At 48.0% G+C, this 22,259-nt stretch overlaps 1 protein-coding gene across 1 annotated transcript in view; it reads left to right on the forward strand.

Moving 5' to 3' along the window:
- The window catches only part of SPOCK1 (SPARC (osteonectin), cwcv and kazal like domains proteoglycan 1), a 461,737-nt gene that overhangs the window by 331,768 nt on the left and 107,710 nt on the right, over positions 1–22,259 (forward strand). The window contains exon 5 of the mRNA XM_087816357.1: positions 10,111–10,237. Within this exon, the coding sequence (XP_087672483.1) occupies positions 10,111–10,237 (127 nt within the window). The remainder of the gene's footprint in view (positions 1–10,110; positions 10,238–22,259) is intronic.

Genomic DNA, 22,259 nt, shown 5'->3' on the forward strand with positions numbered 1-22,259 from the left:
CACCTGTCTCTGCGCTGCTGTTGTGAATGGCCTGGTGTTGATGGTTGGTGGCTGCTGGTTTTCAGCTGGATCTCCTGCGTGCTGTGTCTCTACCAGCCTTCTCCGTCCCTGAGTCTGTCCTGGAAACAGCTGTGTCCCCGATGCCGTCTGTGTACATCTGCTTCACGTTGCCGACTTGTTTTCCCTAAAGGAGATCATGTGCAGCCCTCCCAGAATGGGTGCTGTGCTACTGGTAACTAGAAAACACACATCCCATAATAACTAAGTGACCCCCAGGAATGCAAGCACGTATTTTCTAAGATCAGGGCAGCAGAGCCCCTGGTGGAAGGGCATGTGCTGGCCCTCACCCCCGTGTGTGCACACACAATTAGCCGGGAGCTGTGTTAGCAAAACCCGCCACCTCTGGGCCCTCCTGTGAAGAGGCAGGATTATGATGCTCAGGGAGGGAGGCGGGATGAAGTTCCTGGTCTTGCTTGATTTTCATGTGCTTTTTTTTCCAATTAGCATGTCCATTGCTAAAGACTTCTAAGGTCTTAGGGCTACAAAGGGACTTTTCTTTCTTGGGACAGCAAACAAAGATGAAACAAGAAACCAAACGGGGATGCCGAAGGCCAGTGGGTGATAGTAACAATGTCTTTCCTGGCCCCTTCTAGGAAGAAATGGATTTTTAAAAGAATACACTGCTCTCCATTATCCTAAGGGGATAAAGAAATCCCAACTGTTCACTTGCATTTCCCAGATAGACTGCTGTTACACTGCTGGCTCGGCACTTCTTGACAAAGCAGGACTCCAGTTGGTGTGCGTGCGCGCACATGTGCAGACCGTCTTTGCGTGTAGGCCCCAGAGGCCATCCTCATTCCACCAGCTGAACTTTGAGAGAGCCCCTTGGTGCCACTGGCCTGATCTGTTCTCTTTTAGTGGGAGGTGACTGCAGACGCACAGTCTCGGCCAGTTAGGGGAATTGACATAATCGCATCAGCCTGCCGATCTCGTGGTCTGGTCAGGCAGCACGAGGGCATTGTGAGTTTCGGCTGGAAGCAGTTTGATTAGGATCCCTGGGCATAAATATTTCATTTCAAGTATAAGGAAACCTGGATTCAAGTAATGCTCAGAAATGTGTGTGCCACCAGAGAGCTGGGTCCGTGGTCTGGCAGATTGATTTTCTTGTCCTTTGCCCATCGGCCACACAAATCCTTCGGTCGCTCTTCAGTGTAGAATGGTTTAGGGGATCCTGAAACTAACAGCAACTCTATTGCCATGTAGGGATTTTCTCGGATAAGTTAGACGTCTGTGAGCATCTCTGGTGTCTCAAGATGTGAATAAGAATAAAAACAATTTAGGCCTCATCTACCCTGAATGAATTCAGCCACTCAGAGTAATATGATAATTATGCTCAGAAATAATTGTTACATGTAGTGTGTGTTATAGGAAGTGCATTTAATACAGAGCTACTAGCGATGTCTTTGAATTCTTTGCCCAATTCCTGGCACATAATAGGTACTTAATCTTTACTTTTGCAACAGTTATTATCTCTAGACTCCTAACCACATTTGGATTATTTATATCTTCTGTTTTTTTAAAAAAGGTTTTAAAAAATGCTATTATTGATTTTTTGGAGAGAGAGATAGAAACAATGATGACAGAGAAAGATCGATTGGCTGCCTCCTACACACCCCCTACTGGGGATCAAGCCTGCATCCCGGGCATGTGCCCTGACCAGGAATTGAACCAGTGACCTCTTGGTGCATGGGACGGCTTTCAGTCCACTGAGCCATGCCTGCTGGGCTATACCTTCTGTTTTGATAGCTTTGCTTAAACAAACCCTCAAAATATAGTTATAGTTATGTGGAAATTCAGTTTTGATTGGTTGACCTGACCCCTTGGTCTTCACTGAGGCCTTTGAGGACAGGTTAGGGAGCCTTTCTCTAGGTGACCTCCCTTCTTTCCAGCCCACCTTCCTGTGCCGGGAGGTCTTTCTTCTGTTCCAGCCACTTTGGCTTCTTACGCACCACAGGAGAAGTGGGAGCTGGCAGACAGCTGTGGGTTTGACAACATGTATTTCCTTAAAAATTCTGAAAATAAAAATTCTGAAAATGCATTTTTAAAAAAAATTTTGAGTAATTTAGATCAGCAAAACATGGTCGTAAGAGAGTCAAGTGATAGAGACACATAGCATCCAAAGAGGAAGCTCCGTTTCTTGTAGCCTCGGCCCTACCTCACCAAGGGTATTGTCCATGCTTGGTGTGCGCCCTCTTAACCATTTCCAGCTCATTTACACATGCACATACAGGGTGCCTAGAAACTCACCCGGCTATTGAATCCTCTCATCTGTGAAGAGTGGATGCTTCCCCGCTGACTTGGCCGTTACACAGCTTCAGTGAAAGGCAGCCACGAGGCTCGAGTTGAAATCGATCACAGTCTAGAGGCTGACATTCACATACACCCAGAGAGGTGGTCATGCTTTGGGAATTGCATCCATCCCAGGTGCATTTCTTTTTGGTGGTCCCTGTTCTGCTCTAAAACTTTAAAAATATGCACTCGTCCTATGGGTTTGAAAGGGCTTTAGAAACCTGGCTGGGTGATGGTTGAGAAGCACACTTGATGGCTCCCTGGCCACTTCTGATGTGTTTGAGCCTTAACCTGGAGTATATCATGAGCCCCACCCTCCTGACCTGGGGCAGGTCTGATGGGGTGAAGCCATGTAAAGGCATTAGCTTTCCTGTGGTTGAAATGCTACCTCAGATCAGCAATCAGAGACTGTTCTGCCCCAGTGGCTGGGGCCAGCCTCGTGCGTGCATATTCTCCCATCCCCACAGTCCGCTTTGCTCCCGAGGTCTCCCTGACACGCTCCCCAACACAGCTTCCCAGGTTCCGCCACGGCTTGTCTCCCTCTCGGGCTGTCAGGAGGAGTAAATGAGATAGTTCGTGTACAGTGCCTGGGACATTGTAAGAGCTCAAAACATGTTTGTTATTGCTGGTAATAATAGTAGTAGTATCAGCAGAATAGTTAAGTCCTCAATGGAAGTTTAGCTGCTGCTGTTATTATTTATTTATCCTTTGAAATTTCAAGTTTCTGTAGACAGCGTGTCTTGTACCAGCTGTGTGCCCAGAAGCACTGAGCACACTTCTAGGAACTGCATGGAGAACCCTGTTGTACATTTCTCTAATAAACATCTGTTTATTAGGAAAATCGGACTCTCTTTGGACAGGGTACCTTCATTTGGAAAAGGAAGGGGAGCCATGAGCCTATAGCTTCCAGGATGGAGAATGTCTCACATGGGAGCCTGTCTCTCTCATCAAAGCAGCTTTTGTAAATGGCACAGGCCATTATGCTCTTCCTGTGTAATTTTATGACTTAGTGTAATGACTCAAATAACCCTAACAACAGAGGAATTATGGCATCATTTTACTGTTCCAATGGTTAACATGCTTTTCATTTCAATTAACATTCATTATTTTGTCTCCGGTTCAAAAGAGCCACCATGTCAACTAAGTATCACCCATCCTTGTTTTAGAGCAATCACTTGTGATTTTGCAAACAAATTCAATCTCGTTTTTGAATGGGCAGTTTGATACTAACAGGAAGATAAAATGCAGATAATGCTGGCTGCTGGCAGATGACACTGTGAGTACAGGAAAGAGTTCTTCTTGGGTGGGCTCTCCCTGCCTCTGAGCTCCCGGGTCTGCCTTAGGGATCTGATGAGAGAGCAAAGCAGGTCCTGGGACTGGTCATGTGAGCTGGGTTTTGCCTCCTGTAAATGGGGATGATATGAGCACCGTGTGTGAGAAATCGGGAGGGGGTGGTGTGGCGTTTGGGGCACTTGGACTGGCATGTGGCGGTCACACAAAACAGCTGGAGTGCTGCTCTCATTCATTATCTGCAATCGCTTGACTCTTTCACCAGCTGTTCACGTGCGGGGAAACCCCTTTCTATATACGGTTACACACACGTTAGAATGCACCACGTGTGCAATGCAATGAAAGGCCCCTCTTCAGTAGTAAGTGAAGGGGAAAAGCCAATAGTTCTACTATATACACTCTTTATAGCCCTATCCCCGCCACATCATTAAAACACTGTTAACACAGACTATTAAATGCTATCCTGTGGGATTGATGTCAGGAAATTCACACCTGCATATGTATTCTTTACTGAAAAAGTTAGTCTGCATCTCTGTCCTGCCACTGTTTTGCTGTGGGCCCTGACTGCCCTGCTCCGCCCATGGGTGAGTGAAATACTGCGTCATGACCGGTGTCATCAAAGACTCTCTTGATGGGAAGAGGCAGGCTATGGGACTCGCCTTGGTGGGTGAGGGTAGGGATCTCTGAGTGAGGGACCACAGGGTACAGTGGGACCCAGAGCAGGAAACACTGATGTGTGGTCTTTTGAACATTAATGTTAACAAGTCCAGGCACTAGGACAGGAACAGCTGGGGAAAGAGCAGTCACGATCTGGTTAGTCTCGCTTGTAGCTGTTGCCATCTTATGAGAGTGTGTTGTCCAATCTGCTGCCAGTGGTGAGTTCCTCTTGTAAAGAAAAGGAATATTAATGCATTTATCTGCATAGTATATTTTATAGGAACCCTCTGTGTGGTGTTCCAGAGAACAGTGTTAAAACAAAGTAAGTCTTTAAGTTGACAACATCAACATGAGGTTCTGTGCAATGCTGTTAACTTGCTGGAAAATCCAAATGTCACATCACTTGAGCACTACCCAGTGATGCTTGCTGACAGTTTCCAGGGTTTGACTTTTCTCTCTAGGCTACATTTCTTTACAAATACTACGAAATTTAGTATTTGTTATAAAAACACAAATAAAATGTTATGAAGAGTACAGAGAACTTATTATTTCAGTAATTCTTTAGAATTCCTGGGCATTCAGATTCCTTATTCTTGAATCCAAAAAATTCGTATCTGCTGGCAGTTTTGGAACCTCCAGCTTTGGAGGTGGCCTGACTTCTAGGTGTGGGGATCCTTGACCCTTGGGTGCACAGGAGAAGCCCCTCCACCGCTTCTCAGTTGGCTCTAGAAACTTGATAATTGTGTGTTTTTAGGTCTGAATTAGAATTTCTGGAACCAAGAGCCTGCTGAATTCTTGTTACTTAAAACAACATGCTATTTTTGCCTTCTGGTGAGCAATAATGATTTCCAGAAACGAAAGGAGAAAGTTCTAAAGGTCCAAATGAATAAATTCACTAATTTCACTGAACAAACCCATGTGTCTCAAGGGTCGATCTCGTTTCCAGGTATCAGGAGCACAACAACAATTAGGACCCAGTTGTCACCCTTGAGAACTGCACAGTGTATTGATGGAAATAGACATAAAAAGAACTGCTCTGTGCTGTAGTGAATGTCACAGCTGGGTCTGAGCAAGGTGCACTGTTAAACAAATAATGTCATGGTTAATTGTCCTTGTGATAGCACTCACCGGATCAGGAGAGGCTTCGTGGAAGGCAGCGGGTTTGAAACTTCAACAAGGGACAGGCCTTTGCAGTGCAGATAGAAAGCATTTGCCTAGTTATATAGACTTGAATTTGCACGGCTCACATAAGAGAAATATAAGTGACGGGTATGGCTGGTGGGAGGTAGAATCAGCAGGACTGAGTGATGGGGGAAGTGGTGAGGACAGGAAAAGAGTGTTCAGGGTGGGCTCAAGGCTTTAAGCCTGGCGTGCCCCTTGTCCTATTGGGATAATAACAGCCTCTAATATTTGGTCACGTCGAACCAAATTGCTTGCTTGGAGACGAGCCAGGGAGCCTGACCAGCCGCGATCCCAGGGCCACGGTGGTCCAGGAGCACAGTCTGACCACCTGTGGAGGGGCCCCGGGAGACTTCCCCGGGCAGGGGGTTTTTGAGCTGGGCCTTGAATAAAGATTCATGAGGCAGAGAGGAGTGGAAGACAGAGGGGAGAAATATGGGTGGGGGTGAAAATATGTCAGATACTGGAAAAACCCACGTGATGGCACAGAGAGAGACAGTGTCCTTCGTGGGCCCTGCAAAACAGTCAAGGGTGGCTGGAGCAAGTATGTGATGGTGGTGGCCACTGGGTGGGTGCCTGTTTGAGTGCATGGGTGTGTATGGGGGGTGCGCATGTGGGTGTGTGTGAGCAGGCCTGCGTGTGTGCATGCAAGGATATGTGTGTGTGGGTGTGCATGTGCATGTGTTTGTGTGTTGGAGAAGAGGGCAGAACAGAAGTGACCCTAGAAGGTAGACACAGTCAGTTTAACACCAGGATTAGGAGTTTGGACTGTGCCCTATAGGCGGCAAGAGGATGGAGGTTTTGAGTGTGGGAGTCACGTCATCAGATTGTACTTAGATCACCACTCTGCTCCAAACCCATAAATGCTGTTTATTTCAGTAGACTTAAAAAAAAAGATTGGGAATAAGCAGCTGAGCCAAAGATAAGAAATGCCGGTGATCTGCTGGTTGTCTTCTCTCCATCTTGGGGAGCTCGTAGGTTGGGATTTTCAGTAGGGCAGGAGGTATGACTGTTCCTGGCAGCAGCCAGGCTGGGGTGGAGTTAGGGCTTCGTGGCCAATGGAAAGGATGGCGGAAGCTGCTCCCAGACTAAATTGCTTGTGTCACCCCCCTTGGTGAATGTCTGCAACATTGGGAATAGCAATCCCATCAAGATATCTTTATCGGATTTCACTCTTCATTGACTCAAGAAGTGAAATATCTTAGAATCAGAAAGCTGAGTCCCTTGCCGCAACTGGGTGGGTTATTTTTTATGGTTTGCACTGAATTGTGGAGATTGGAATATACACATAATAACCAGGGAAGTTTACTCCCTGGGCTCACATGTACTTGTACATAACTTATATAACTTGGCCTCTGGACAGAGACCACAGGTTCAGGTGCCATCTCTTCTAGGGTTCTGGTAAGGTAAGGAACCCCTGGGTTTGCCCAATACAGCAGGTCTGCTTATTTTATTAAAATTGTGCAAATTCAAATTGGCCTTTGCCCTTGTCACCCTCAAGGCATCCTCGGAGGGGTCGAGCGTGATTCTTCCCAGGCATAATCCATGACCGCTTGACCTTGGGTATGGGAGCTTGCTGGTCTGCTGGTGTAGAGCCTGGGCAGTGTTTCAGAGGAGCTTTACTTACAAAATGGCACCCTGACGATGAAAGTGCAGATGCCAAAATAAGGAATTAAAATAGTCCCCAAGGGCCCTGGCCGGTGTGGCTCAGTTGGTTGGATGTCGTCCTATGCACTGAAAGGTTTCCAATTCGATTCCCGTTCAGGGCACATTCCCAGGTTGCGGGCCGGATCCCTGGTGGGGGGTGTGCAGGAAGCGCCCAGTTGATGTGCCGCACTCACATCTGTCCACCCCTCTCTCTCTCTCTCTCCCCCTCTCCCCCACCTTACTTTTTATCAAAAAAATCTTAAAAAAAAAAAGAAATAGTCCCAGAGGAGCACAGTCATTCCCAGGATAACATCAATCTGACAAATATCTAAGAAAGTAACTTTGTCATATTTCTGTGTAGCGCTGGGCAGGTCACTCCCCAGCTGTGTTTCTGATTCCTCATTTATAAAATATAGTTGTTGTGCTTGATTAGTTTAAGATATTTTCTGGTCTTGACAAGCTGTGATTTGGTGATTAACTGCTGAGTAACCACACAGGGTCAGTACTCAGGGACCCACCCACACACCCAACAGGGATACATTGAGTATCCAGGATGCACCAGGCCCACTAGTAAGCACTGGCCAGTAAACTAATGGTGAAGTTCAGGTCCAGAGGCAGGGATGACATATCACTCACTGGTGATTAATAGCTGGTTCCATCTTTTCCTCCAAGCTCTTGGCTCAGTGTTCACTTCTCCCTTCTCTGCCTTTGGCTAAGCTCCTTCAGGCATCTTTCCTCCAGGGCATCATTGCGCACAGTTATGTCTGCTCCAGCAGAACCGCCCACTCTTTGGACTTTATAGTCCCTTCCTGGGAACTCATAACAAGAATTGTTTCAGCCGTGGAAGCACAGCTAGGAACTGACCCAGGAGAGGGGCTGCTAGACGCCACAACTTCTGCCTATATTTGCTGATTGATTATCCATGTCAGACAATCTGCTGTGCGAATGATGACAAATGTGTGGTGTTCTGCTGAGGGAACATGGACTCTAAGATTAAACCCCTGCTGGCAGCCTGCTTGTCCGCTGCACGGAGTCCATCACCCACCGTGCTTTCTTCAGTGCTCCAGAACAAACCTTGAAAGTCTAAATTGTGTTTGGCAAGGGATAATAGGAAACCTCATATCCATGTGATTTAAAATGCAAATAACAGATGTATTTATTTCAGACAGAGAGGCAAGGCAAGGTGGGTGGCTGCTGTGGAAGCAGGAAGGCACTGGAGAGGGGACGCTCAATGCAGACATGTAGGTGACCCCAGAGAGTCTTTAAGCTAGTAATCTAGGCAGGACTGAGATGGGCTGAAGAAGAGAGATTTACCCCTGGACGCTCAGAAGTTGTGTGACTGTCTCCAGAGGCCTAGCTACCGAGCAAGGCTCTTCCCCAGTTTGGGCTTCAGTTTCCCCCGTTAGTGAAATGAGTGAGCTGGACTAGGTGGTCTCAGAGGACCCTCGTGGAACTTCCTTTTCCAGTTCAGTGGTCAGGCAGGCTCAGCACTGTGGCCCACCCAGCCTGGGATCCCCAGTGGTTCCAAGAATTGTGCTGTGGGTACATGGTCATTTGCTTGGATGTCAAGTTCAAAAGTAGTTCCCCTAACAGACCTCCTTCCTCTTTCTGTCCCCCACCCCAAATCACCAGGGTGGGTTTGAGGCAGGATACAAACCAAGTAGGTGTGTGCTCTTCCTCGGTCACTTTTCTTCATTTGGAAGAGGGTGGGTTACCTGAGATGCCAAACCCTAACTCCTGAGGAGCTTATATTCATCCCATATCTTGTGGAAAAGATTTCCTCCCTGTGGCCCCATGAATTCTTCAGGGGAATCAAATGCCATTCCAAACATAGAGACTCAGAATTAAGTCTCATTTCTATGGCAGTGGTAATTTCACCCTCTGTACCCACATCTCTTGAGGCAAGTCATAATTATAACAACAGCTACCATTTTTCTTCCTATTTTCCAGTCATTACACTGAGTGCTTGACACACCTCAGCTCATTTAGTCCTCATGCCATCCACTTGAAGTAGATTCTATTGCTCCCATTGTACAGATGAGGAAACTGAGGTTTACAGGGTTAACAATCCTGCCAAGATCACACTGGCAGAGCTGAGGTTTGAACTTGTGTTTTCTGATCCCAGAGCCCAAGTGTTAATGACCACGCAAGACGGCCAGTGCTGAACACTTCAAGGGCACAGCCATTGCCTGGCAGTCCACAGACATGTGTCCCCTACCCAGAAGATAGCCCCATGGCCACAATCACTCCCAGTGGTTTGCTGGGAGAGCAGCGTCAGTAAGAGAGAAAGGGTGGCCTGTCTTCCAGTGTGATAAGGGATGGGGTTCCTTCCATGGACATAAGCCATCCTGATAGCACCATTTATCATTATGACAAAGATGAGGGTGGGGGAAATGGAGCTGGCATGAAAGAAGAGAATTCTGGTTATTTTAGCAGTTGAAAGTGACATCACCTCAGAGCCTCTATCAAATGGCAGATTGGAAGCTGGACCGAAATTGTTTAAAAATGTATCCAGAGATTGCTTTCCACAGCTTGATAAAGTCGGGTTGTGTTTGGAGATGTGTCCCTATGGGAGATGCTCGCAGAGTCATCTGGTGTCACTCGAAGGCTGCTGAGCAGCGCCAGAGGAGTGTGAGGCTCTGGGTGCCGTGTGTCGCGCCTGTGATGTGCTGCACACTGCGTGAGCACACCCAGGGTTGCATGAGCGGGTGGAGCCACACGCCTTCCTTGTTCTTTTCGATGTGTTGTGAATGTCTTTTCACGCCTGTAAGTGATGTTTTGTAACATTTTTAATGGCCACAGGGCTTTCCCTTGTGGTTGAACCGAGGCTGTTGGAAAGACTCCTGCCCCAGCAGTGAGCTGGAACCAGTGGGAGTGCTGCGTGTTGACCAGCCCTTTGACTTATTTGGCCTTTATCCAGGTACCTGCAGGAGAGACCCATGGAGACGGGAGCTCTAGTTAATTTATCTCCTCTTTTTTCATCCTCAGGCAAAAGAAGGGGAACGTGGGCCACAAACACTGGGCCGGACCTTCAAATCTGGTCAAGTGCAAGCCCTGCCCCATGGCACAGTCGCCCATGGTCTGCGGCTCTGATGGCCACACCTACACATCCAAGGTCAGTCACCTTTGTCTCTTTTGTCATCACATATATGCCTGTCTGCTGGTTCTGACAAGCCTCTGTGCCTAGACTGGCACAGCTGTGAATCTCCATGTGATTTGGGGCCCTGTCCTTGAGAAGCTGCCACATGAACAAACTCTGTGGCCACAGGGACAAGTGAGATAGAAATGTTACCTCCTGTGTCGTGGGATGTCAAGGGCTAAGGGGAGCGGGATTCTGAGAGTGGCATGTGATCCTAAAGTTAATTTAGGGGAGCTTCCTGGAGGAGGTGAGATAGCAAGCTTTTCCAAAGATGCAAATCATATAGCTGGGCCTATGGGAGCAAAGACGTGCGGGAGGCCCGGGATGCTGCCTGGACGATGGCACTGTGATGGTGACAGGAGTGGGATGTCAGCACACGCTTCAGCTGCAGCTGCATCTCTTGTGCATCTAGATCGCATCCAGCCCAGCACCAGGCCCCGTGGCTCTGGGGGACATCGTTCCTTTCTCAGGGGGCCTCAGGGGCCTACAGTCGAATGGGGAGGGCAAGTATGGTGACAGGTCATTCTAACGCAAACCCATGAAAAGAAAATGATTTCATAGAAAAGGGGACTAGGGATCGTGTGGGTCTGTTTACTCCTGGGGAAGGACAGGGAAGAGTCTCACAGGAGGGCCCTCCATCTGGGCCCTGCAGTAGGCCTTCTGGGCAGGGTGGCGGGTCATCAGGGGGAGGGAGGAGGGAGATGGAACATGGGACGTGGGACGTGGGAGGTGGGAGGTGGGAGGCAGGAGGCGATGCCCTGCTCCCGGAGCCTCGCACTCTTCTTGGGATAAGGTTGTCCGTTCCAGTGGGAATGGCTCCTCTCACTGGGGTAATGAGCTTGAGAAAAGGAAACCATAGAATGGACAAGAGTTTATTTGTTCCCATATTCAAGGAATAAAAATCAGCCCCCCCAGTGCCCAACACTGCTCGGCAGGAAGAAGCAGGGTGTGGGCGTCTCGGGTTTTCTGTAGGAAAGGTCGGGGTGGGGAGCGGGCCTCGGACCCTCCCAGCCCCTCCGGCCCCAGCATCACTGTGATCTCTCCTCCTGCTTCCCTGTGCGGGCTCCTCTTGCAGGATGGAGTCTAGGGCCTAAGAGAGTTGCTATAAGAGACACCCTGGTCACTTCTGGCCACACTGCCACATGGTCCTTGTGCTCAGCAGGCCATTCTGTTGAGTTCCCTTCTGTCCTGACCCACCGCATGCACAGTTGACCACTTCTGTTCTCTGTGACCCCATCCCCATCCCGACCCTTGGTACACCCCATGCCTGCTGCCCCCGGCGGCTTGTCCCCACTGCCCCTCGCCATGTTATTTCGAAGCTGGGCCATGCTTTTCTGCCAATTTTGTGTTGCACAGGTCTTATTTTCATTCCTCGAGTGTAGTTTTATTCTCTCAGATTTCCACATTTTTCTAACCAAAGGAAACATATTTAACAAAACTGGGAGCCATCAAAGGTATGTCTGCTTTCCCCCAGACCCTGCTTTAGGACCCCAATCGCCTAATTCCTGCTGGACCAGTGTCGTTGTTCTTTCTATAAGTATCATTGAGCCCTTCTTATATGCCAGGCTCTGTGCCAGGTGCTAGGGGGACTTGGAGTGACATCTTGGCTACCTAGCCCCGGCCCCACTCTATTCACCACCAACCCTTCCTCTTTCTCCTACTCTCCCTGACCCCTGATGGAATCACAATTCGAGAAAGTTTGTAACCATGGGGCTTGCTTCTGACCCCCTGACCCCTTCAGGAACAGTGGATTTCATTGGGGGCATTGATGAGTCAGTTCTGTCCCCCACTCCCAAAGGCAGCTCAGCCACCATTGTCTTTCGCCTACAGCCCAGCTCCAGGTGTGTGCACTGTCTCCTAGAGATGCTGCTGAAGGACAGATTTTGATGTAGCAGGTCTGGCATGGGGCCTGAGAGTCTGCATTTCTAACAAACTCCAGGCGATGTCCATGCTGCTGATCCAGGAACTACACTGAGTTGTGAGGACTTCAGTTTTCACAGGCGCCTCCTAATAGATCTCTCTGTCTCCAGTCTGCCCTTTCCCCTGCCCCTGAAGTCTATGTCCACATGATAGAAGGGGGATATAATTCTGTAATAAACGTCTGTCTTGTGTCTCCCCCACTTACAATGCTTGTATGGCTTTCTTCTTGCTGCTAGAACTAAGCTCAGACCCTTTGTCGTTACTGACAAAGCCCTCGAGCTTGTCACCTTTCTATGCCATAATCACTTATCACAAAAGAATCCTCCGTTCATTTGTTCAGCAGCTTTGTGGTGAACATGTATATTGTTCTGGACAATGTGTAGAACCTGGTGAGGGGCAGTGGGGACAAGATAGACATCATTGGAGGTTGTCATCTGATAGCGGAGACACAGATAAGTCACCAAACAAGTGTGTAATTTCAAATTTGGTAAGCGTTGAAAAAGAAATGAGCATGGTGCTGAGAGTGGGAGCAAGAGAGGTCTGCTTTATAGGGGATGGAGAGGGAAGGCCTTTCTGAGGGGGTGTCCCTAAAGCTGGGGAGGGGGCAGAATGTTCCAGATGGAGAAAATAGCATGAGCCAAGGCTCTCAGGCAGGCTGATGTGCTTGAAGAACTGAGAGGATGCCCCTGTGACTCTGACGGTGAGGGGGAGGCATGTGAGATGAGGGGAACAGTCTAAGAGGAGACATGTAGCCAAAGCTGGAAGGTGAGCAGATAGTTGGGTAATGCCAGGCTTGTGGGACACTAGTTATTATAAATGCCTTCTTGTCCATGTCTGCCTTGAGAACATGAGATCCTAGAGGGAGACACATCAGTTACCGCCTTAATCAGGCAAAGAACACAGCGTGTAGTGGGTCCTTCACCAGGCACAAGACACAGCACACAGTGGGTGCTCAATAAGATCATGGACAAGACTGGGCCACCAGGGACACTAGCTGAGAAGGAATGGAGAGATTCTGGTCTGTGTAACCCACCAGGGATCTGAGTGAACGGGTTGGGGAGAGCTTAGCGATTAAGAAAAATAAGCCATCCCCACTGTGGGCCCAGTTGCTTAGCTAAACACCCAGCCTGGGGCTTTGGCGGAGAGTCACAGGCTCCTTGCAGTGATTCTCTCTCTGTGAAGATCCAGTTTGTGCTGCTCAAATTATCTCCTCCAGCTCCAGAGTAAACTGTCTGATCCTTGAGCCTGCGATTGGGGCCCAGCCATGAGATGCCAGTGAGTGATGAGGGCTGTTTGGGCGAGTGGCATGTTGCACATCAAACCCCAGCAAAAACCTGCCCCTTCACCTCTGTCTCTCACTCTCAGAAGGAGCTTAGGATGCTAGTGCCCCAGAACCCCCGAGCTACAAGGAGCAGTGGTAACCTGTCAGATGCAGCTTGAAATGCTGTCAGTTGCCCAGGGAATGTCTTTGGAAACGCTCCCTGGTCAAAGCCCCCTGTGGTCTGGGCTGGAAAGTTAGTTTTTTGTGTTAGAGAAGGTTGCTGTTCACAAATACTGTTAAATAGCTTGTGTAAGAGGCAGGATCAGGATTTGGAAGGGCCCTTTGGAGTGACTCCTGAATTTTCAGAAGAGGAGTGACTTCCAGATACTGCTGGGCAGAGCCCTTGAAGGCTTCCCCGGGGCTAGCCTGCTGTTCCTCCAGTGTCCTTGAATTGCTACACCAGCCTGCCTGGGTCCTCAAATCCCCAGACCTGCTCACCTGTCTTCCTGGAGTAAAAGGAAAGACCTAAAGCCTTCTCATCAGAAACTGCAATGTCCTTCTCCCCATTCTCCATACAGGGTATACTGAGGCCCAAAGAGCCAAAGACAGTGGCAGGGTTTGACATCCACGGTCTCCTGCCTGGATGTCTGTGATCCCCCACTTCCATTTGAAGTTAAAAAAGGGGGAGGGTGTTGGAAAATGCTGTTGGTGTTGGGCATTAGTTTCCTAGTTTTCTGTCTTTTATGAACTTTTAGAAAGTTGACATTCTCTTTTACCTAAAGTAACGAATCAAGTATGACTGACTCAATCAAAAGGCATCCATTGACTGTTCAATACCTCAGAAGCCCAGGAGAGCTCTAAACCTCCATTGCATTCAACGTGGATTCCTTCCAGGGGGGAATATTTCAGTTGGGTTTCCTATTGAGTATTTTCTTTATTGCCCCTAAATACATGACCACTTGGTTATTGAGGTTTAAGAGCACATTTTAATCTCACAGACAAAGCTGTTGAGGACTGCTGGTCAGTGATTAAAGAGTAAATAAGTTAACTATCAAGGAACAAATAACTTTCTACCCTCTGCAGTGATGGCCTTTTTTATGTCAGTGGGGAGAGGAAACAAAGGATAGATAAGACCACGATGCATGGTGATTTGATATTATAAGTCAAATTCACAAGAATTAGTGTTGGCAGGAGTATTTTGCAGCCCCAGCCCCATGATCCAGGAACCTGGCAGCCCATAACGAATAGTCACAGTTCTCAGATGAAGCGTTTGCCCTTTCACAGATGGTCTGGAGGTGGTGGGGAACCCTGTCAGAAGCAGGAGGAAGGAGCCTGAGCCTCAGCTCTGTCCTTGATGCCGGTGTTTGTCCTTGGGTCTCATCAGTGTTCCTTCTGCTCCTAGAACAGGGGGGTGCACTTAGGACCCTCTGTCTGTAGCAAACTTCTTCCAGGGGCCCAGCACTGGGGATACCCCTCAGAGCTCTGTGACTCCCCCAGGATCAGAGATAAAGTGGGTAAGACTGCACAGTCTTGAGATGAAGGGATATAAGATCTTACATGGCAATAAATGTTTACTGAGACTCTATAAAGTATAACCCATAAAAGATAAGGAACAGAAAACCCCACTGGGAACAGACAAGTGGAAGGCCAGCGCTGCAGCTGGCTTGAGAATGTGACATGGATCCTGCCCCTTGACGTTACTTCTCTGCAGTGAGAATCACCCCAGTTATTTAATTGCCCTTGATGTCACACTCTTCTGTCAGGAGAAAGGCAGTCGGTAGTCCAGACATTCAGTAAGTATTCTGTCTTCCTCTGCATCATGTGTTGCGCTAGTACTGGGGATATGACAAAGGGCGAAATACACAAAGTCCCTGTTTTCATGGAGCTCACAAGGAAGGTGGGCACGTTGAAAGCCAATCTCTTTTCATCAGAACAGGTGTTGAGATAAGGGGCATTTGGGGTGCTGCAGGACACAGTGCTGGGCCCCCTCAACACACGAGGAGGTGTGAGTGGTCTTCCTGGAGGAAGTGATGATTCAGTCCTGATCTTAAGGCTGGAAGGAGCCAGAGTGAGGGGGGAGCAGAGGGCGTGGGCAGCTCATTCATCCAAGGGAAGGTGGGAATGACGAGATGGAAGAGCACGGCCCCTGAAAGGAGCCATGACAGTGTGGCAGGGGTCACCTGTGGATTGGGGGCAGGGGGTTGACTAGCTACAGAAACGAGGCTAGAAAAGTAATCAGGCTCTTTCTGCAGGGCCTTGAAAGCCATATGAAGAGTTGGACTTGGCCCTAAGAGCTTCAGGGACCCAATTAAGGATTTAAATTTTTGAATTTGCCTACGCTGGCTGCAGGGTGGCCGTGGTTGGGGCAGGACTGGAGGCAGGGTGACTGTGAGGAGCCTGCTATTAGGTAGGAGCCAGGCCTGGCTTTTTATCGTGATTACAGAGATGGACTGAAAACAATCTAAAGAGGCATTCAGGAAATCGTAGCTGGTCTTGGTGACTGAAGTTCAAATATAGAAACTTATTTCAGCTCTGAGCTCAGCAGAAGGGTTTCTTCACCAACCTAATCCTGCTGGAACTTGCAAATCCTCCTGCCACCAGCTTGCAGCCTCCATGGGGACCAGCTGGAACCCCATCATCTGGAAATGCCTTTCTTTTCTCTCCTGCTACCACATGGAAAGATGAAAGCGCATGGGGTCTTGGCTGTCAACTTCTAATTTTGCCTGTAAGAGGCAGACCTTGCTGCTGCTGACTAGAACCTGACCAGCCCGGACTTCCGGGGGGCAATCTTGGCTTTCTCGACAGAGGGGAAAGCTGTTCTGGAAAGTGTGAGTGGATCAGGAGTGGTGCCAGGGTCCTGGAAGCTCAGAAGGGCACACGGGTGAAGGGCCCTGCTGCTCCAGGCCCTGGCCCTGCGGGGGCTCTCACAGCCAGGCCTCTTCAATAGGACTTCATTGCCTTCTCTCCATCTGCGCCCGCCCAGCCACAGCCCTGGTGTCAGGGCTAGGACAGAAGCCCAGAGCCCCAGGTGCCCAGCCTGACCTCTGAGGGCGGGGGGCTCTGGGAGGACAGTTGGGCGCCCCGAGAACCAGCCCTGTTCTCGGGCATCAGCCTAGCTGTTGGTAATTGGAAACAAGCAGGCAAATACCCCCTCCCCACAGCATTTACTTCCTTAATCGCTGTCAAACAATTAGCAAATGGCTCGTTTGTGTCTAGACGCAGAAGAGAGTCACAGAGTTAACTGCTGTGGAGGAAACTGCGTCTCTGCTCTTCTGCGCGCACAGGAGGGAGGGAGGGGGAGAGCTGGCTTCACAGGGCTGGCATTTCTTTCAACATATTGTCGCTGCAGATTATATTATTTTCAGAGTCATCTTAATAGTTTCCAACAATTGCTACCAAGTAAAGGTCATGTTTGACGTTCTTGGCAAATGGAGTCCCTGTTGGCCGGCGTTTTCCATGAACAGGCTGCTCTGATGATTAGAGCAAGCCCAGGGTCTGGATTTGAAAGACTTCTTGAGATAGCTTCGAGCTCAGTATGTCTTCTGCATCCCTCTCCAGACTTTTGGGGCCCTGTGACCGTGACAGGCGTGGGAGGGTTTTCTGTGTGGCTGCTCTTTGCTTTTCTTGGCAGTGTTGAGGCTGTCAGTATTTCCAGGGATATTTGTAGACAGCTCTGCCTCCATTGAACCTGCTGGGTGAGAATTGTCTTCACTTGCAGATGGCTCATGGGTGAGGGCCTCGCTTCTCAGAAGCAGGGAATGAAGTGAATGGAAAGTGAGGGTAGAAGGCTTGCGTTTGTACATGTTGTGCACAGGAGAGTGGAGCACAGTCGCGACAGTAACAGCCCCAAGATAGAGAGGAACAGCAGCGATTTGGGAAGGCATTGGATGCTCCCATCTGGGCAGCAATGTGGAGGGACAGAAGTGGTAAAAGCCCCCAGCGCATCCCTGTGCCCTCAGGCAGCGGGGTAGGATGGGGTCCTGTTTCCACAGCGCATATGGAGGGAGGTGTCAGGTGGTTGACTTCATTCTTTTGATTTCCTGTTGCTTAGAAAAAGCCAACCAAAAAGGTATGACTTTGGGGAAATACTCAGTCGCATCTCACCAACTCTGCAATTTTGCTTTATACATTAAACAATTTGCAATTTGGGGACAAATCCCAACCCCCACCCTGGCCGATGCCCCAACCTTCCTTTCCTCCTGAGGCCTTGTTCATTTCTAACCTCCTTCCCTCAGCCTGGGGTAGCCATATATTATTCGATAATGAGAGCTATGAAAACCCTCAACTGTCAGTGAAACTATCACCCTCTGTTTCTTCTTGGTGGGATTTTTGGAAAGGACAAGTATAAGTAATTTTATTTAAAATATTAATAGTGTGTTAGGTTCTGTTTGCTATAACAAAAGCCAAAATGAAACAGTCTTAAATAGGATAGTTTTATTTCTCTCTCATGTAAATATTCCAAAGACAAGCAGCCTGGAGCTGACACGCTGCCTCCAGACTGTCAGTGACCAGGGTCCTTTTAGCATCTGCCATTCTCAGCAGCTGGAATTGCTGAGCTGCTGCATCTGGGTCCAAGACGGCTGCTGTTTAAAGGAAGGAAGGGAGGGAGGGAGGGAGAGGGCACAATCCAGAAGTCACCATTGTCACTTCTGCTCACATCTGACTACGACTTAATCACAGGGCTACACCAGGCTGCAAGGGAGGCTGGGCAAGTTAGCTTTTATTCTGGGAACCTATGTGCCCAGCTAAATTTGAGAGTTATATTATTAAAGGAAGGATAGACTGGGCATTGGGGATATCTAACAGCCCCCACCATGATAATATTTTTAATGATACCAACAACAATAACAACAACGAAACAACAGTACTTAATTACTGAACGTGTATTAAGTAATACGACATTGTGCTGAGTGCCAGGGTATTTTATTTCCTCTGTTCCACCTAATTCTCACAACAAAGCTATGAGGTAAGTACTGTTATTAGTCCTTATTAAGGATGAGAAAACTGAGGATATAAAACTTTCCAAGGTCAACACAGCTTATGAGTATCAGAGCAGCTGTTTCAACCCGGGTCCGTCTGACTCCAGAATCACAGATTTCACTTCCACGAGTGAAAAGCCATTTGAAGAGTAATGTAAAATGCCAGCTGTATCATCAGGATGCTTTTGATTTCAAGTGACAGAAATATAACCCAAACTTAGCTTAATCCCAGAGCGAAGATTTCCTGGCATATAAAGCTAGAAGGCACACTGGGGAAGGCAGGCCTCAGAGAAAAAAGGAGACATTCAGTGTTGACAACACTGTTCCTTCTGTCTCTCATTTCCGTCTGCGTCTGCTTGGTGGTCGCCTTCGTTCTGCAAACAGGCTTTCTCCCCTTGGCAGAGAATATGGGTTTTGACAGCCCCAGATTCATTTGCTCCTAACCTAGAAACTCCAAAGAAATGTGCCAGGTTCTGTGTTTCAGTGCCAGGAATGGATTCCATTCATCTTTAATCAAAGACCACAGTCACATGACCCTCTTGGCCTTTATCTTTCACTGTGATAAGGGTAGTATTTTTTACCAGAATAAGAGGGAGGGAAAAAGTATTTACTGGATTGAGGAGAATTTAAACAGTGGTGTAGTACCTAATCACCTAAAATATCAGGTACTGTATATGAGCCTCATTAAAGGCCTCAGGCACATGACACTAGCTGGAGCCTCTAAGAATGTGTCAGGCATGCTGTTCTCCGAGATGACAGGCATAGAGGGGCATGTAAGACAAGTCTGTAGCAAGCATATTAGTTACCTAGTTAAAGAGGAGGTTCATCTAAACTAAAGTAGATTCAGCATCAATTCAATTCAGAATTTTTGAAAACCATTTGGACTAATGCTGAAATACTTCCTTCTGATCATGGGGCACATCTGTCGTCAGTCCTATTAAGCATTTATTTCTTCTTGGAACATAGTATTTTTGGCTCCCGCAGATAAACTTTCAGGCAAAATGGTTATTGTGACATTTTCAGAAAGCACAGATGTTCAAACACCGTCCGTGGTGAAAATGCAGAATTTACACAGGCCTCTTCAACATGCAGATTAGTTATGAAGTTGGAGCAGAAGAAAGCGATTCAGCTAATTATTCTACCACTTATTTCTATGTTCTATATGCAAACACGCGTTTAACCAAGATTTGAAGAATAGTTTTTCATTTCTTTTTCTCAAATGCCCTGAGTAGAATGCCATGTAATTAGTTAGCACTTTTGTTAAAAACACATTAGGAAGAATAACCTTCTGGCTGTCGCTTCAGTTGAATGCACAATTAAACCATTTGATAAAGCAATTACCTGAACACAATGCTGCTCATCCTCACCTCATCAGGAGCTGAAATTAAGGATCAGGTAGAATTGCAGCGCACACGAGATCTCTGCCAGCCAGTCCTTTCGAAGACAGAGAGGTCCCTGGCCACAATGAATATGCACAGTGCAAAAATCTAATTAAGTCATTACAAACAACTTTAATTAAGTTCATGATCATGTTGCTTTTGTTTTTCTTTAAGAGAAACAAATAAAATAAAATTCTCTGTTTGCATACCGCTCACAAGGGTACAGTCAGACTTCCTCAGGACATTTTCCAAGGGAACCTTTCATCCCCAGATGTGGACAGTACTCAAAGAAGCTGGTCTCATTTCTGGGCCTCTGACCAGGACCTGTGTGTCACGTGCGGGAATGAGGAAGTGTGAGCCGAGTTAGAACTTAGCTGTGGGAACTGACACTGTCACTGCATATTGAGAGAAGTAGCTTTGATGATCCTCTCACTTCTACCAGAGCAAGTTGGCGGTTTTCTTCTCTTTATAAACCCAATGAAAGATTTTGGAATCTTTACATGGAACAGAACTGCCGCAGCCTTTGCCCAAGGGTGGCCTTCCTGGGATGCTGGGTTCTGTCCAGCGAGTTGCTCAGAGCAGCGGACCTTCAGCAGCAAGGAAGACCTGTGTCGGAAAGAGCAGCGTGTCCTGAGATCTCAGCCAAAGGCGCTGAGGACTGCTCGGGAACCCACCCGTCCCCAAAGGCGGGCTGCACCGTGGCGGCCAGACGAGAGACCAGGAGCTGTAGGAACCCGGGGGCCTGGCCAGAAGGATCAGATGGAGCTCATTTTAAGGGTTATTTGCTTTCTCCTCTCTTAGTAGCCAGACCAAAAGGTGATATGATATAAGTTGGGGTGGGGATCCCCAAAGGTGGTTCTGAGCAAGACCTGCTACATGTTGTCTCATGTCGTCTTCCGCTGTCTCCTGCTGGAAGCTCTCTAGACCAGCCATGTGTTCCCCCTTTATACCACACAACACACAACCCATTTCCCTGGCACCAGAGCACAGAGAGAGGTGGAGTAGAGAGGACACACTGTTTTTTGCATTTTGATACAGTTGACTAGATAGAATGGACTGAGTCTCTTACTCTCCCCCCACCCCCAAAAGGAGTAACTGTGTTCCTGGGATTTCAACTTCAAGGCTCAGCCTAAGCATCCTCTCAATGAAGCCCCTATGAGCTCTTGGTGCCCAGTTAGGCCATTACTTTCCTCTGAGCTGCAGTAGCACCGGGTTACATAGTTCTGCTGAAGCCTTTACTGCACCACATTGGAACTGTCTGTAGATAAACTCTGTGATACGAAACTCCTGGGTACAGTAAACATCCTTTCAAGCAGCTGAGCTTGCACAATGTAAGGGAGCTCCCTGGGTGGGGTGTGGGGAGAAGGACACCAGAGTGGACACTGACCACAGCCCCAGGGCTTGGAGAGGGAGAGGGTTGGCTGATCTAACCAGCAGGCTTCGGGGTGACAGCTGCTTGCGCCCTGGAGACAGTGCCTCAAGTCCTTACAAGGTGGGCAGTTGGAGCTGAGACCCCACACGTAAATCCGAGACCTTCATCGTGTTCACCCTGAGTTAAAAGATGGACTTGCTTTTTAAAAAGAAAATCTTCCAGTTAGTAAAGAAAGACGTCAGGAATATTTGTCAGTTTCAGCTTGGACTCTGGGTAGAGAGAGAAAAGGTCACCTATAACGTGTTTTAATAGAGAACTTGCATTCTTTCACAGAGGGCAAGGGTGATGGATACACGAAACACTTAAGGACCTATCTAGGAACAGGTGTAAGTCAATGCGAGCAGGTGGCTGTGCTGTGAGCTACTGTGTGAATGGAGCCTGAGAACGTGGCTGCAGCTTGTATTCCTTGTGTGGCCCGGGAAACCTGAAACTGGTTCGGTGACTTAGAGCGGCCCTGGGTGGGAACCAAGTGTAAATCTTCTCTGGAGGCCTGAACAGTTCCCTCAGGCTTCCCAGGTTTCCCTCAAGCCCTGAGAGAATGACCCACCATTCCTTAAAGCAGAGGAGGGACTGAGCCGCATGAGCGGGAGGCCGCAGACAGTGAACAGCACAGGTAGACCCCCGAGAACTTGAGAGATGGGTTTTCCAGGTGCAGAATATAGAGTTCAAAATGTTTATTCAAAGGACAGTTTAAAACTTAATCAATGAATGAATGACACACTATCAAAAACTAAGAGGTCCATTTTAAGCTTCTAGAAGCGAGAAATAGGACCATTGACAGTGCATTTTAGTGGAGAAAACACACGAACACTTCTTCACCGCAAGAAAGAAAGCAGGACTCTCGCTCCTCATTCTAAATTTTGCAATTAAAACCAATTAAGCGCATGTTATGTCTGTTTGAACCATATTTCTGGGTGACCCTAAAGCCTTCTTCAGTAGGGAAATTCCTTATAGGAGTACAGCTAATAAATACAGAAGTAATGATAGAATTAGGAAACCACAATTTTTCAGCCTCTAATGAAGTAGC

This window comes from Miniopterus natalensis, chromosome 4 (genome assembly GCF_054644295.1).
Source record: "Miniopterus natalensis isolate mMinNat1 chromosome 4, mMinNat1.hap1, whole genome shotgun sequence".
Taxonomy (NCBI): Eukaryota; Metazoa; Chordata; class Mammalia; order Chiroptera; family Miniopteridae; genus Miniopterus; species Miniopterus natalensis.